Source organism: Onychomys torridus, chromosome 6 (genome assembly GCF_903995425.1).
Source record: "Onychomys torridus chromosome 6, mOncTor1.1, whole genome shotgun sequence".
NCBI classification, from domain to species: Eukaryota; Metazoa; Chordata; class Mammalia; order Rodentia; family Cricetidae; genus Onychomys; species Onychomys torridus.
This window is the reverse complement of record NC_050448.1, coordinates 102,940,192-102,957,144: the sequence shown is the minus strand read 5'-3', so window position 1 is coordinate 102,957,144 and position 16,953 is coordinate 102,940,192. Positions and strand designations below refer to the sequence as shown.

General features: G+C 39.5%; 1 protein-coding gene across 2 annotated transcripts; it reads left to right on the top strand.

Moving 5' to 3' along the window:
* The first annotated feature begins 177 nt into the window (after positions 1 to 177).
* Larp7 (La ribonucleoprotein 7, transcriptional regulator) lies at positions 178 to 16,752 on the top strand. Of its 2 annotated transcripts, none has more exons than XM_036190985.1 (13): positions 178 to 334; positions 5,634 to 5,821; positions 6,061 to 6,161; positions 6,237 to 6,320; positions 6,427 to 6,591; positions 6,682 to 6,775; positions 6,851 to 7,204; positions 7,290 to 7,437; positions 9,026 to 9,177; positions 9,718 to 9,836; positions 11,828 to 11,987; positions 12,178 to 12,269; positions 16,403 to 16,752. In XM_036190985.1, the coding sequence occupies exons 2-13, from the start codon at positions 5,635 to 5,637 to the stop codon at positions 16,481 to 16,483; spliced, it is 1,737 nt and encodes a 578-aa protein (XP_036046878.1). In that variant the 5' UTR covers positions 178 to 334; position 5,634; the 3' UTR covers positions 16,484 to 16,752. The 2 variants fall into 2 exon arrangements, with proteins under 2 accessions (XP_036046878.1, XP_036046877.1); XM_036190984.1 differs by having other exon boundaries at positions 9,715 to 9,836.
* The last annotated feature ends 201 nt before the right edge of the window (positions 16,753 to 16,953 follow it).

The window sequence follows — 16,953 nt, the reverse complement described above, 5'->3', positions numbered from 1 at the left end:
CGCGAACTGGCGTGGCGTCATCAACCAGGGACGGTGCCGCTGAGGCCCCACCCACCACCACCACCCCGCCACCGCCCTTCGCCAACCACCAATGGAATTCCACCTCGAAGGGCGCTCACCGCCTTGCTCCGCCCCCTGGGTCCCGCCCCCGAGAGGCGTCGCCAGTGACGTCAGCACGGAAGCCGCGGCTCGGACCCTGTTTTCCACAGTGGGCTGGCTGCGAAGAAGCGCGTCGCTCGTCGGATGACGCGAATTTACGCCGACTCGAAAGCTCGGGAGACAGAAAGCGTGGAAGAAGGCAGTCGCTGACCGCGGGTTCGGGGACGCGAACAGAGTAAGTCGCAGATGGCCTCCTGTAGAGCCGTCCAGACCCGGTGAAGTGTAAACTCTGAGTCCGGTCTCCTGAGGTTCCCCCCTGCTAGCTGTGGTCCGGCTCACCCCGCCCCCTCTCCGCCGGTCCGTTGGCTTGGCTACTCTGTGCGCAGGCGCAGTTCTCTGGCTGCGCTTGCAGTTCCAGTCTTAGGACCGAGGGGGCGAGCCGAGCTTAGCGTTGGGAGTTTGGGGGCACGCCCGGCTTCGGGGAGGGCGTCGGTGCGGAAGTGCAGCTGCTGAGCGGTGCTGTGGGAGCCCAGGCAGGTTGGGGTTGACAGCGGTTGTGAGGACTCGCATTGTAAAATCAAGTCTCCTCTTTTGCAAGCCGTTCGTCCTTTCAGCCTCCTATAGAAAATACGTTTTAGGGGCTGGAGAGATGGCTCAGAGGTTAAGAGCACCGACTGCTCTTCCAGAGGTCCTGAGTTCAATTCCCAGCAACCACATGGTGGCTCACAACCATCTGTAATGAGATCTGGTGCCCTCTTCTGGCCTGCAGGCATACATGGAGGCAGAACACTGTATACATAATAAGTAAATATTTAAAAAAAGAAAGAAAGAAAATACCTTTTAAGAAGGAGCTAACAATAAGTGATGAGTATAAGTTCCGAATGCGTTTATGAGGAGCTAAGGGAAAATACGAGTGGACAGTTGGCGGAGACTGGAAGTCCTCAAGAAGACTACGTTTAGTAGTCCTTCGAAGCCAGGCTTTATAAAGGGTGTTTACACTAGAAGGTTCATTGGGAGCAAAGATCCAGGCCACTAAGTGTTTTGCTACCTTTCAATCAATAGTCTTGCCATGACTACAACTTTGGTTCTTAATCTTTTGGGTACACTTCTTTTTGTTCATAACCTGAAAAATGTCATGGCCAAGTTTCTTTGGAAATTTTACATGGACCCACGGAAACATTTTGCGTATGATTTTACAAGCAAAAGCTGTGACTTTGAAATTGGGAGAAAATTTTTTTACCTTACATCTAGTATAGTTCACTTCCAAATTATCTATGACATTCACTGTCTTTGAACAATTTCACAACTTTGTAACTTGTAGAAAACCATAAAAAATCGAAATCATGTTTGCTGAATAAGATGTAATTAGTTATTGCCCTGACCAGTGTCTGTTAACTAACATTCATTTCAATTTTCTACGACATACTGATCTGGTCTTTGCTCCTTTAAATGGGTTTGTAGCACTTAGTTTTACCATATTCATTTTGTATTTGTACAAGCATGATTTTACCTTTTCTTTAAAACCACCTCATAGATTCCTAAGATTTCTTGAAACTCACCTGAAGTGTCATGGACTTCAGATTAAGAATTCCTGCATCAGAATATAATATGAGTAGTGACAAACTGTAGAAGTTTCTACTAAAAGATAGGCAATATAAAATTCAAACATATCAGTGGTTTGCTGACCTAGCTAGATTTGACGAAATTACAGAACCTTTTGTCCTCCTTTTAAAAAGTTGAAAGGCACTACATAGTAGAATTGTAAAGACTTAGAACAGTGTATATAAAGTGACTGGCATTGTTTCACAGTATTTTTTTATTCTTTGTTCCAAGATCATGTTTGTTTGTGGGGAGGGTGTTTTCCACACAGCGTTTCTCTGTGTAGCCCTTGCTGTCCTGGAACTTGCTTTGAAGAGCAGGTTGGCTTTGGACTCAGAGATCCACCTCCTGGGTGCTAGGATTAAAATTGTGTGTCGCCACGCCCATTTAATAGTATTTTAATACTTGGGACACCACAGGAAAACTGATAAGGAATTACTAATGCTGCAAGTTTGGACATAACCTTCACAAACCATATCAATGTTATGGGCAGGTGACACATAGCCTTCTGTAAAGGATAGATGACTTCTAGAGTATGCTATAAACTTATCATATTCTAATGACAGTTGTGGAAAACACTAAAGGGTGATGAGAGCCGTTTCAAAGATCAAATTGGTAGGATTTAGTGACCAATTGGTAAAGAATAACATGGCTACATATTATGTTCTTTAGAGCAGCTGGTTTTGTTTTGAGAATCTTTTTTTAACTTAAGTATATATGTGTCTGAATGTATGCATGTGTACCACATGCCCACAGAGGTCAGAAGAATGCTTTGGATCCCCTAGAACTGCAGTTATAGGAGCCTGTGAGCCTTGATGTCAGTTCTAGGAACTGAACCTGTGTCCTCATGAGCAGTGAGTGTTCCTAACCACTATGCCATCTCTGCAGACCTCTCCACAGCACCATTTTTAAGTGCTGAAATTACATTTTTTCTAATAAATCTTCACAGTAACTCTATTATATAGATAAGATTTGTATCCACATTTTATGAACCACAGAGATGAGGAAACTTACTCCAAGCACATACAGAACTTGCTTGATCAACTTTGTGGGTTATAGTGTTAGCATTAGTGAGGGTGAATAGGCTTTGGAAGGAAAGGATAAATTTCCTTTGGAATGTTATTATAGAAACTTGGGGAATTACAGATAGCATTGAGAGTATGGCAAGGAGGAGTAGTTCAGTGGTAGGATATTGGCCTAGCATGTGGAAAACCATCAGCATGAGGGAGACAGACAGAAGAGGGTAAAGATGTAGGGTCTCTGTAACCCAGGTATTGCCATGGCACTAACTGGTCTCTTCAGGCCCGGTATAAGGAGGCTAAATTGTTCTGTAGTTTATGTGACTTTCTGTTTAGTCTGTATCTTGTTCTAAATTGAAGGTGTATTTTATCATTCTGTGCTGGAATATGCTAAGCTACAGAAGTAACCCTTAAGAGAAACAGGAAGGAGGGCTTCTTAGCTAAGAGAGTGGAGTGAAAACTGTGGCATTCTGTGGTTTTGTTTTGTTTTTTTAATTTGTTTATTTATTGTGCATTGTTGTTTTGCCTGTGTAAGGTTGTCGGTCCCCTGGAACTGTAGTTACAGACAGTCGTGAGCTGCCATGTGGGTGCTGGGAATTGAGCCGGGGTCCAACGAAAGAACAGTCAGTGCTCTTAACCAATCGCTAGGCCATCTCTCCAGCCCCACATTCTGTGTTTCTACTCTTGTGTGTACCCTGCCTTAGATGTAGTAGATGTAGGTAGTGTGGCTGTAGAGATTCTAGTATGCCTTATTTAGATCAGTGCTTCTCAACCTTCCTAATGCTGCAACCCTTTCATACAGTTTCTCATAGTGTGGTAACCTCAACCATAAAACTGTTTTGTTGCAACTTCATAACTAATTTTGCTACTGTTCTGAACTGTAGTGTAAACTTCTGTTTGATATGGGACCTGGAATGGGTCTCAACCCACAGGTTGAGAACCACTGCCTTGGACTGTTGGCTTTAATGGAAAAGAACTGTATAGTTTGAAGTCTGCCCTTTCTAAGTAACATCAGCAGTAGAGCCTGCTGTGTGATTGTTGTAGTCTCTATTTATATTTATATTCATACCTTACCGCCTTAGAAAAGAATTTGAAATGCTTACTGCCTTATTTTCATGATATAGACCAGGCTGGATTCAGACTCGCAGAGGTCCACTTTCCAGTACCTCATGAGTGCTGGGATTTAGATGTATACCACCATGCCCAGCTCTGGGTACTTTTAAATATATTTAATCACTTCCCAAATATGTAGTGACCAAATGGAAGCCTGTGCCTCTCTATATTTAGATTATAGTGGGGTAGATAGACAACTCAATTCCAGAGAGTGATGAGCATAGAAAGAAAAGTTTGGAGTATAGTTTATTTTGACATCAAGGGTACTATTTTAGGTTGGATAAAAGAAAAGGCCTCTCTGAAACAGTGACATCCACAGGTCTGGGTGAATATTAAACTATACAGGTGTTGGGAAAGAGACAGCAGAAAGAACAAAGGCCTGCAGACCGTAATGGCTTTAACATATTTAAGGAACTTAGGGGTGACATGTTATAAGCTTGCTGAAAAGAGTTGTGGAAGATAAAGATGGAGAAATGTGTCCAGGTCAGATTATATAGGACCTAGTAAATCACTGTAAGGTCTTTGAACTCTTTGGGAGTGTTTGTACAAAGAATTGTCCTGATTTACATATTTTAGTGATTAGCCTATGTAGAAAATTGATTATAAGAAAGCAGTAGTAGAATCAAATAGACTATTAAGGAAGATCTTGGATAGTTCAAGTGAGATATGATAATAACTTGGAGTAAGTGGTCTATTAGAATGCGAAGTGTTAATGTTCATGCTATATTTTAAAGCTAGTGCTAGTACAACTGTTAATGAATTGGCTGTACAGTGGGAGGAATTGAGACTACTCTCTGATCTACTCTCTGTCTTGTAGTTGGTATTTCTCAGTGTGGTAAAAATCTGTTAAAATTTTAGAACTTGGGGCAGGAGAGATGGCTCAGAGGTTAAGAGCACTGCTTGTTCTTCCAGAGGTCCTGAGTTCAATTCCCAGCAACCACATGGTGGTTCACAACCATCTGTAATGAGATCTGGTGCCCTCTTCTGGTTTGCGGGTATATATGCAGACAGAACACTGTATACACAATAAATCTTTAAAAAAATTTGGAATTCTGTTTTTATCATGTTAAGTTTAAGATATCCTCTAAATGAACAAATGGAGATTTCAAATACAATTGACTGTTGGAATGTGGAACTAATGAGAGAATGTGGTTTGTGAGGTATATATATAGCCTAACACTGATTAGCAGGATCCTCAGAAAGGATGAGTCAAGAACAGAGGCCAAGATATGAGTGTAGCCATAGACAACATATGAAGGTAAAACACAGTAAAAGAAACTAGAAAAGGGAAACTCTTTAAAACTTTATGAAGGAAAGATCTGCAATGAAGGAATTTCTCACTGTAAGTGCTGCTGGGAGGTCAGGTAAGCACTGGGCTCAAGCAGACATTGAGCTCTTTACTGAGTTCCACTAGAGTGGTAGGAATGAAATCTGTGAGGCCCCTGGTTATACATTATTCACCTTACTGTTTGGCCAGATGTTTTATTACTTGTATACTTTCAAAATTGGTACTTGACTGACCAGCTTTAAAAATGCCAAAAGTTGACTGGTTGAGTGAGATGCTCCTTGGAAACACATCTGGCAGCAGGAAGGCTCAGGCAACAGAGGCATACATATCTATACTCTATGTATGCATATGTACATACATATACTTGTGAAGGTGTATATTGTGTATATACCATGTATATATATAAAATATACATTGGTGGGTACCCTAACTTTATCCACTGAGTTCCTCTTGTCCAGAAAGATATGTGGCTTCCCTATCAAGGGTAATATGTACATTTCTATATTAACTTACAGAATGGAAACTGAAAATAAAAAAACTATGGAAGAAAGCACTGAGAAGAGAAAAGAAGAAAAAAAGAAACGCTCAAGGGTTAAACAGGTGCTTGCAGATATTGCCAAGCAGGTGGACTTCTGGTTTGGGGATGCAAACCTTCACAAGGACAGGTTTCTTCGAGAGCAAATTGAAAAATCTAGAGATGGATGTAAGTTCCCTTCCTCATAAACTCCCAAGTTTTTTTACTCATAACACTTTGGGGGGCTAGAGAGATGGACCTGGGTTCAATTGCCAGCACTCACCTAACTGCCCAGTTCCAATGCACATTAAGAAAAAAATTAATATGGATATCCATGTTTATGGGGTACTTTAAAATCACAAGCAGAGATTGCTCAGCAACACAAACACACGCCACTTTTAACATAGTTTCACCTACATTTCAACTAGATGTGGACATCTCTCTTCTGGTATCTTTTAACAAAATGAAGAAGTTAACCACTGATGGGAAGCTAATAGCACGAGCATTGAAAAGCTCATCCGTGGTAGAGGTAAGGTTTTTTTCATTACATTAATCACACCAAATTAATGACTCAACTGTACTTAAAGGATTTTTTTTTTTTAAGTTGGACTTAGAAGGAACCAAAATCCGAAGAAAAAAGCCCCTAGGTGAGAGACCAAAGGATGAGGAGGAACGCACCGTGTATGTGGTAAGAAAATACACAAATTTGGTTATAGTTTCCATTTATTGATAAAATGTAGGAATTTAAAGAATGCTTACTTAAACTGAGTTCATGTCACTTTTGATTTATCCAGGAGTTACTCCCCAAAAATGTTACTCATAGCTGGATTGAAAGAGTGTTTGGGAAATGTGGCAATGTGGTTTACATAAGTATTCCACATTACAAGTCTACAGGGGATCCCAAGGGATTTGCCTTTGTGGAATTTGAAACGAAAGAACAAGCAGCAAAAGCCATTGAGGTACGTCTGTGTGGCCCTAAAAATCAAAAAGAAAACACGGGATTAGTATGAATACATTTTTTGCAATCATTTTTTGATACTGTTTTTCAGTTTCTTAACAACCCACCCGAAGAAGCACCAAGAAAACCCGGCATATTTCCCAAGACAGTGAAAAACAAACCCATTCCTTCCTTAAGAGTAGCTGGTGAGTACCTAAGACACAGGAGGTACATATTGAATTTGTAGAGAAAACCTAATTATTCCAACATTGTTGTTACAGAAGAGAAGAAAAAGAAGAAGAAGAAGAAAGGCAGACTAAAGAAGGAAGATGGTGTGCAGGCCAAAGAGTCAAATATAGACTCCAGTAGCACGGGTGTGTGCAAAGCCAAGAGACCAAGGACTGCCTCTGAAGGCTCCGAAGCAGAGACCCCTGACGTTCCAAAGCAACCTGCAAAGAAAAAGAGGAAGCGAGACAAGGTTGAGGGGTCCGTCTTACCTGAAGTCAAAGCAGGGAAAAGAGAGAGGGGCAGCGCTGAGGACGAAGACTGCCTCCCCCCCAGGCCAAAAGCCAAGAAAGGGGCTCAGAAGGATGGCCTTAGCGAAGCCGCTTCTGAAGTCTCCAAGGAAAGCAGAGGTACTGTGTTAGGATTAGACAGTGCAGACAGACGTTTTTGCCCTTTCCCAGCCACAACTTGGTCTTAAGGGAATCTTTTTTCTAGACTTGGAATTCTGCTCTACAGAAGAGGAGAAGGAGACTGGAGACACAAAAGGTGACTCGCTCCTAAAAGTGAAAAGGAAGCATAAGAAAAAGCATAAGGAGAGACATAAAATGGGAGAAGAGGTTATTCCGTTGAGAGTGTTGTCAAAGTAAGTACCATCCGTTCTCCGTGGCAGGCAGTCAGTCCATCACCATTGCTAAAGTGCAATTCCAATCTCTAGACAACAGAGTTGCATATTAGCAACAGTGATGGCCTACAGTCCATTTGCAGTAGAGAGTGAAGATAAGCAGGAGCCACCACACTGAAACATGGAGCACTTATTTTTTTAACTCACAGCAAGTGCCTCCATGTTAAAGAAAGGAGGCCCCTTCAACAGTATCAGCGAAATTCTTGGAGGCACGAGAATGGAAAAGGAAAACTCACCATCACCAAAACATGGAAGCACTTACTTTCTTAGTTCCAAAGCAAGTACATCCACGTTTAAGTGATGGGGAACCCAGTCTTTATAGTTACCAAGTTCTGCTTCTTAACCTGCAACAACATTTTTAAATTAAGAACATGCCGAATGGTTTGAGACACCTCCACTCAAACATGGAAGCACTTACTTTTGTCCAACACAGCAGGTGTCCCCATGTTAAAGCAGAGGGGACTCCTTCATACTCAAAGGTTGGTTAGCTGTCCACGCCAGAGGTGTACACTGAATCCACTTCTACTAAAACATAGAAGCACTTACTCTTTTTCCGGGACACAGAAAGCACTCCTATGTTAAAGTGGAAGGGAACCCACCCACAAGGCAACTTGTTTAAAGACAGGCACAACCAGAGAGAAAAGAAACAACACAGGTCAGGGAGATAGCGTACCTTTGTGAGCTGGCCCAGAGAATCTCCTTCTCTGCTTGGAGGGTGAAAGCCAGTGACTTTGGACCACTTCTATTTATACTACTCCTTCCTCCTGAATTCCTTTTGGCTTTCTATCTCAGAGAATCATTACAAGAGCCTTTGTTATTTTAATGCATCAGCTCTCAGGGAAAGTAGGTCCTGGGGATCCTGGGCAGCTCTGGATTTTTTTTTTTTTTTTTTTTTTTTTTTTGAAGTAAACAGATGTCAATGTTAACTGCTAAAACCATTACCACAAGATATCCTTCTCTTTTAAAAAAAAATCTCCTATCTGCTTGTGTGATGGCCTAGATTAGGGTAACAATGAGCGCTCCCACAGAGCCAGGAGAGGCATTGTGCTGCTCTCCGGAGGAGCCCTGGCTGTTTGAAGAGACATCTACATGGTAAATGGATGTAAATAAATAAATTGCTTCCATGGGGTGTTTTTTTCTTCTTAGAAATTCCTTTTGATTCAAGTAAATCCTAAGGAATGTTATCTCTCAAATTGGAAGCAATTTAACAAATCTTTGAATTTTAGTCTCTCACTTTTCCCCACAGTTGCCTAATCTAGAGAATGTTACTTAGAGGAAGTAACTCAAAATTTTGCTTTTATAATTAAAAAATATTAAAAACACATTAAGAACTTAACTGGAAAATTAAAGCATTTTACCTGAATGTTAATGAAAAGGAACTTCATTTGTATGTTTAGTAGATAGATTTACGGCCTAAAAACTAATTAAGTGTGCAATTTTAAAAGAAAGGAAAGTTGGGAAGACTGGGAATTTCTGTCTTTACTTCAGCTTCAGATTTCTGATTAAGTCATCTTGTCACTATTTCAGTAGCTCACTTTTTGTTTTACAGGACTGAATGGATGGATCTGAAAAAAGAGTATTTGGCACTGCAAAAAGCCAGTATGGCTTCTCTGAAAAAAACAATATCTCAAATAAAATTGGAGTCAGAAATGGAAACAGACTGTGCAGTGGCTACTAAGTCTGGAGTGAATAATGGGAAAGGTGAGGCTCACTAAATAGCATTTAGTGTCATAATGCACTGGAGGTTCTTGTTAAGGAAAAGAAGAAATTGAAGTGTTGATATTAAACAGTAGGCTTTTAACAGCCTGCTTACCCTTTTCATTACCACGAGTTTCCTCATGAGTGCCTGGACATGTCAATAAAGACTGCAGGTTCAGTGGAAGATGAACCCTGACCACGAACATATTAAAGAATTAGTCTTATTGACAGTAACATTAGTAAGGATTTTTTAGTTATAAACATTATTTATTTAATTCATCTATTTTACATCCCAGCCACAGCTTCCCCAACCCCGTTCCCCTTTATTCAAGTTTTATTCTTTTGTTCAAGACAATAATGCTTTTACTTCATGTTAATTTCCAAATGGGCAGTATAATGCATTAATATTAATTAAAAATGCACAATTCTAAACTATTTAAATTAGCCTGAGAAATCACTGCTGCTGTTGTAGGGTAGTGCTCCTCATGTTAAATGTCAGGTGTGTGAAAGTGACCTCTGGCCTTTTCCTTCTCACATCAGCAGTCGGCCCTTCAGAGTGCTGCAACCAGGAGAAGGCCAGTGCACAAGGTCCACAGTTCGTGAACGGAGTTATTGTGAAGATCACGAGCGCAGAGCCTCTACCTGGCAGGAAACAAGTCAGGGTAATGTTTATGATCCCTATGTGAACCGTTTTTAAAATAATACGGAAAACGAAACAAGTCGAGCTAGAATTTGTACCTCTCTGATAAACTGCTTGTAGAGTCTGAGTAACTCTGATGACTCTCGATTCTTCAGGAAATGAGGTCCATTGAACAGTATGACTACCTTTTCTCACTGAGTCACTAATGGCTGGCTGCTGTGTAGTTTCAGGGGAGAAGAGTACAGAGATTCCAAATTGCAGTTGGTGAAATAATATGTATTCAGTATTATGCTCTGAAAGAGTTTTTTCAGTTGTAAGAGTTTTAAAAAGATATTTGATGCCATGTTTTTTTAAGAATGTATTTCATAATATACTTGTTCAGTGATTATTTAAAAGTTGTAACCAGCTGCTGTATTTATGGATTTATATTCATCAACCAGGACTAAGATTTCCAAATGACCATTCCTTTTGTTGTTTTTCTGAGATAGGTTTTTTATTGTAGCACGGGCTGTCTTAACTCACTATTTGGCCCAGGCCAGCAATTCTCCTGTTTCAACTTCCCAGCCTAGCCACTTTATTTCATACTGTATAAAATAAATTACTTTTTAGCATAGGACATTTAATACTATATATTAAGTTGTTACATTATTTTTCTATAGAACTGTACTAATCACATGTTTTAATTGAAAAATATAGTGAAATAGTTTTTTGGGTTTTTTTTTTTCCTGTAATTTGTGTGTGCTCTCATTGCTGATTACCAGACAGATATGTCATTATATGGGTTTCACATGGGTAGATTAGCCTGACTTTATAGTGGATATAATATAGTAAATATCTTTTGAATTCTGGTACTCTAAACTGTCTTACCACTACCAGAGAATACATCACAATTTCATCAACTTACTGCAGATTGATCTCTTACTATGTATCCTATATCCTAGTTCATCTGATTAACTAGATAAAACCTTTGAGGACTTCTCAGGTACAGTTCTCTCCAGTTCTTTTTTTTTTTTTTTTTTCCCCACTAAGGGTGTTCTTGTATCACAGTATATTGTGTGCTAAGGGTGAGTTAAGAGTACTTTCTGTTGTCCAAAAACTTGCAAATCTCTATTATCCTTTCTTGTTAACTAATAAACTTTTTATTCTACAATGAAATAATATTTTCAGATCCTCAATTCCTTCTATGGCTCTGGAAAGTCATTACATTAAAATAATTTGAGCTCCTTGTGCCTAGAAAATTCTAGTCTAAACTTAAGAGTTTCTTTCCAGTTGGAAATCTATTTATTTCTTTGGCTTTAATGAATGAAATTTGACAACTGAGTTTACTGTAACATTCCTGCATAAATGCATTGTGTTCCATAGAGAACCTGCTGTGAGAAAAAATAGATTAAAAATGCAAGAATCTTCTTAATTAGTCTTCACAGTGGGGCATTATAGGTAAAACTGTCCCCTGTTGGGGACCTCAGCTGGCTTAGAAAGGGTTACTTTCGGAAGGGTTACTGAGGTATTTTATCGGAAACTGAGAGCTGTGTGCCAGTAAATCTACTCAAGAACCCTAAGTTTCCTGGTGGGTTTTGTAAAACGTTGAAAGATGGTTCCATGTGCTCTAAGTCAAACATGGTATTGTATAGGTGAGTGAAAATAAGCTTCTCAATCCCTTTCTTTTAATCTTTCTTGCACTAATCTACAGCCAGGTTGCTGGGGGAGGGGTCATTTATATTCCCCTCTACAAGCCTTGCCTTTAGCTAGCCCCCATGTAAGTTCATGTTTTAAGGATAGACTTCCAAGAGAGTGAGAGAAAGTAATTTTTGATCAGTTGTTAGATTGTTTCTCATTTTTATCCAAATCTATTTTTTAAGAGTTTTTCTGTGTATTTTACAAGTGTTCTATATATTTACCCATCAACTACAGAGTAGCTTATTGATGTAATACATTTGACATCCTTTGTAGGTACATTCATTTATTGTGAGACATCTTGCGTGTTGATTTTAAGTCTTTAACTTTACCATCTAGGATATTTTGGCCACAATCTCAGAAGTTGTTTACGTTGATTTGCTAGAAGGAGATACTGAATGCCATGCCCGGTTCAAAACTCCCGAGGATGCTCAGGCAGTAATGAATGCACAGACTGAAATTAGAAAGAAGCACTGTTGGAACCTCGAGCTCCTTTCTGGTAAACCTAATTTGGTGTTTTGTTTTGTTTTTTAATAAACAGTTGTTATTGTAGATAATTATTCTATTTGTTCTGCATTGGACTAATGGAATGTCCAAAATGTAGCATTCGTCCCCCAAACATTCTCCGCTGGTGAGATTAGAATGTATATCCTTATACTCAGTGATCAGAGCTATTGTTTGATTTTAAGGTGACCATGAGCAGAGGTACTGGCAGAAGATTTTGGTAGATAGACAAGCCAAACTTAATCAACCTCGGGAGAAGAAAAGAGGCACGGAGAAGGTAAGGACAGAATTAAATGCATCTTATCACAGCAATAAATGAGGACACTTTTTCACTTTGGCTTTCTTGTTAGAGTGCTGTTTCAGACTGAGAAAGAATACAGATTCTCCTGGCTTCAAAATAGATGAAATTAAGATCGTTCACTCACAGGCATCCATAATTGTAATTTAGAGTTTTCTGTGCTTTGAAGCAGTAGTGCATGTTAAACATATTCAGTCTTGATTTGGAGCTGCTGTGTTTTGTAGTTGGGCATGATTCCTGTAGAAAGATGATCTTTTGCAGATAGAATTGAGAGACTTGATGTATCAGGTTCCCGGTGACAATGAGAATTATTACTCTTGTTATTAAAACATTATTTTTCTGAAAATCAGTAAGTGGTACAAGCAAACCAAAATATTTAAAACAAACTCATTCAACAATTTTATTTCTATGATATTAATATAATTTCTCACCAAGAATGCCGTTTATTCTTTGAAAACAGATTTTAAATATTGTTCAGTCAAAATGCTTAGAAGAACCTGTTAAGAACTTGGAAAGCCCTGATTCAAATGCTTTGTGCTTGTTGGGTTGGTATATGTTTCGTCAGTGCTCCTTTGGCATTTATGATGATTGACAGGGACATTTTCTACTATTGCTCTTTGTGAATTTTTTTTTTTCTTTTTCTTGAATGGAGCCTGATCTTGCTGAGACTGGAAGGCCCCCTTCCTTTCTCAAGGGTCTTTCTAGTCTTGGAGGTGTTAATTTCAAAGCTTGTTTGAGATGGTCAGATGTTAAAGTCAGTAGTCCAGAACAGATAAATGAACTGTAATCAGGCCAGTAGTATTTGTTCTTCTAATTGGTGTGAAGTTTTGTTTAAATTGTCTATATTTTTTAACTAGTAATTATAATAATTTATTTTTCATTTTAGATTCATCTTAGTCTCGGGCAAAGAAATAAACATTTCCAGGGTATTTATAAAGTTAAACTTGAACAACAAAAATGTAAACTACTCATTGTCCAGTTTTCACATGCTTCATTATCAGGGTTGTTAATAGTAATTACTTGTTAATTAATAATTAATAATAATATGATCTAGGTAGGAACAGCTGAAGCCAGCTGACTGCATGGATTGAAATGCAATGGATCTTCCACACCAAGTAAATGGTGTTGGAAGTTTGTTAGAAGAAAATGAACCACAGCTGCCTTGTTTACCACTCTGACTTGTCCTTGGTGTTGTTTTCTGGTGCTGGAGGAGAGGAAGCAAGTGCCCCCCGCTGGGCCAGCTGCTGGAGCTTGCTAGTGCTCTCTGAATGTGTTAACCCCCACGCAAGTAGAGTAATAGTCATGGATAGCAGACCCCCTTATTCTCCCCTAGCTTGCCTATAAATATTACCAGTGTGGCACAGAAAATTAAACCGGGTAGCTTTTACATGCACTTGAGAGTTCAGAAGCGCAGCGTTTTAGGCTAAAGGAATGGGGGTTAGATGTATGCAAAACAAGGGCAGAATGTCAGTGATTCTGGCCTGATTCCTTCCTGATAGGACAGCTCATTGTTTCCACACTAGAGACTGATGCGCCTTGAGTGGGAGAACAGCACTTACAACCCCACAGTTCTTCGGTTCATGTTTCGAGAAGGACACATTGTCTGGACCACATCCCTGTTCAGTTTTAGGATTGAAAGAAAAGTAAATCAGTGCAGAGTATGTTTACTCTACAGAGATATTTACATGTGAAAATCAGGTACATGGAAATGAGCTCACAAAGGATTGGGAACTTAAGGAAGGATCTGTCAAAGCGGAAGGACTGATAAGTCAGAAGTCAAAACCAAGGCCTACAGTACCACTCGCAGCCCCAAAATAAAGCTTTTATTTCTTCTCTTCAGTTGTGTAAATATTCTGTGATTTTTTTAAATTATATTTTTAGATTTCATGTGGATGTGCATGTACCACAGCCTGCGTTTGGTAATTAAAGGAGAGCTAGTTAGAATCAGTGCTCACCCTCGACCATGTGGGTCCTAAGGATGGAACTCTGGTTATCAGGCTTTGAAGAAAGTGCCTTTACCCCAGAGTGTCTCTAACCACCCACTTTCCTTTGTTTTTAATCAAGATGGCCTTTTTTTAATGATAGGGTTTTTATTTAATTTTTTTTTTTTTTTTTATTTTACACACCAATTTTACATACCCTGTTCCCCCTTCTCACCTCCATCCCCTGGTAGGGGGTAAGACTTCCCTTGGGTAGTCAACACAGGCTGGCATACCAAGTTAGGGAAGGAACAAGCCCCTCCCCCCTTGCATCATGGTTGGGTAAGGCTTCGTGCCTTAGGGAATGGGCTCTAAAGAGCCAGTTTGTGTACCTGGTATAAGTACTGGTCTCATTGCTAGGGGACCCACAAACACATCAAGCCATGCAACTGTCACCCATATTTAGAGGGCCTAGTGCAGTCCCATGCAGGCTCCCAGCTGTCAGTCCAAAGTCTGTGAGCTCCCAATAGTTTGGAAGAGCTTCAAAATGGCCTTTTCAATGAAAATTTCTGCTGTTTCCCAGTAAAGGCAGAATTCCTACTTGTGAACAATATCATTGGTGTGCTGGGGAATCTTGAGTTTTACTCTTGTCACTTGTAAAGAATGTTTTATTTTAATAATGTTATGACCTCCTATCAATCAGATATGGCATAAGATTTGATTCGTGGACTGACTGATTTAGACAAGGTCTCTGGTGTCTCATGCTTACCTCAAGCCCACTGTGTAGCTGAGAAAGACATTGCAGTTCTGATCCCCCAGCCCTTACCACCTGAGTGCTGCACTTGTAGGCTGGCCTTCCACCCAAGCTTATGTGGTGTTTAGATGTCAAACGTGGGTTTTGTGTATTCTAGACAAGGACTCTACCAACTCAGCTACATCCCTAGCTCTAGAGCCTATATTTTTAAGAGAAAAATAAAACTAAGCTATAATTTTTCTGTTAAGGAAGTTGGTACAATAGTTTGTACCTGCAATCCCAGCTACTCAGAAGATAGAAGAGTGACCTTCAGACTAGCCGGGGTTACAGTGACCCACTGCAGAAAAGCAGCAGCAACTGCTTTGGGAGTGTTTAAATCGGGTGTCTTCTATGTTTAAAAAAAAATCTTCAGGGTTGAGGATTTAGCTCAGTGGTAGAGCGCTTGCCTAGCAAGCGCAAGGTCCTGGGTTTGATCCTCAGCTCCACAAAAAAAAAAAAAAAAAAAAAAAAAGAATTTGAGAATCAAAAACAATCTTCTTCCTTAAAAAATATATATAGTATTTTATATAATGTATAATATAGTACATTTTTATTTAATAAAGACAGGTCTTAGTAGATTACTATTTGAAGTCATAATTTTTCATTTGTAAAGCAAATTTTAAACCTTTTAGGAGATGTAATAGGCACAAAAGAGTTGTAACAGCTGAGTGTGGTGATGCATGCCTTTACTCCCAGCACTTGGGAGTTCAAGGCCAGGCTGGTCTCCATAGTGAGTTCCAGGATAGCCAAGGCTACACAGAGAAACCCTGTGAGACTTGGTCTCAAAAATAAATGAATAAGCTGGGCATGGTGGCGTTTGCCTTTTTTCCTAGTACTCTCCGAGTTTGAGGCCAGCCTGGTCTATAGATCAAGTTCCAGGACAGCCAAGATCCCACTGTGATTCTCAGGTTGGCCTTGAACTCACAGAGATCTCCTTGCCTCTGCCTTTGGAGTGCTGGGACTAAAGGCATGCGATAGCATTCCTGGGCCAGTAAGCAGTTTTTAAAGCAAACCTGAGTAATACACAGCCCAGAGGTATAGAATCTCACTCATACCATTTCGTCTTAGGAATTAATAAACAAGTCCAAGGGGTATACAATATAATGCTAAATTGTGAGTCTTCAATGAGGAATGACAGATACTTCAGTTGAAAGATTTTGAATTATGCAGTGTAATTGGAGGGAGATAGAGGTTTCAGAGATTTCAAATCGATTTCATGAAAAACTCCAGTTCTCTGTAACTGATCTGATCAAAACATAATGATCTCATTTGTCTTTCTACCCCCAGCTTTTAAAAATGTCATTCAGTCTGATATTGATATTGTAAGACTTTATGGTTGGGACTGTTTTTCCATTTTGGAGTGTCCAAGACATTCTAATTTCTTACTTCTTTCCCCATAGTTAATCACCAAAGCTGAGAAGATTAGACTGGCCAAGACTCAACAAGCCAGTCAGCACATTCGATTCTCTGAGTATGATTGAGAAGGACGGCAGCTCCCTTTGGGTTTCCCTTTCTGGAGCGTTCTTAGAATGCTAGGACTGCTTGATGGATGTTCTGCTGAGTTCTACATTAAAAAAAAAAAAAAAACAAAAAGAAACCTTTGTTCCTCAATGTGTAAATAAGACTTTTCTTAGAAACAAATGCATTCTATGTCACAGTTGTTTTTTGTTTTTTGTTTTTCATTAAAACTCTTGTGGAAATTATGCAGGTCAACTTAATGATTTCATAAATAAATGGATTTTGAAAATTATTGTTTTGTTTTATTTACAAAATCAAAATGATTACAAAAATAAAAGTGCAGGGATATCAGCTGCAAAGGAACTAACTTGTTTTTCCATTCCCATATCCTTTCTTTTTGATACAAGCAGATAATGGTAAATATTCCATTCTATTTCTTTTTCTCATCTTTCCTTCCTTTGAACAACAGACTATCAGAGTATCAACTGTTTCT

Bases quoted from the DNA above. Each gene is read 5' to 3' on its own strand.
- Larp7 (XM_036190984.1), top strand. From the start codon at position 5,635: ATGGAAACTGAAAATAAAAAAACTATGGAAGAAAGCACTGAGAAGAGA. The intron at 6,776-6,850 runs GTGAGTACCTAA...TTGTTGTTACAG, and splicing joins TCCTTCCTTAAGAGTAGCTG to AAGAGAAGAAAAAGAAGAAG. The intron at 12,270-16,402 runs GTAAGGACAGAA...CTTTCCCCATAG, and splicing joins AGAAAAGAGGCACGGAGAAG to TTAATCACCAAAGCTGAGAA.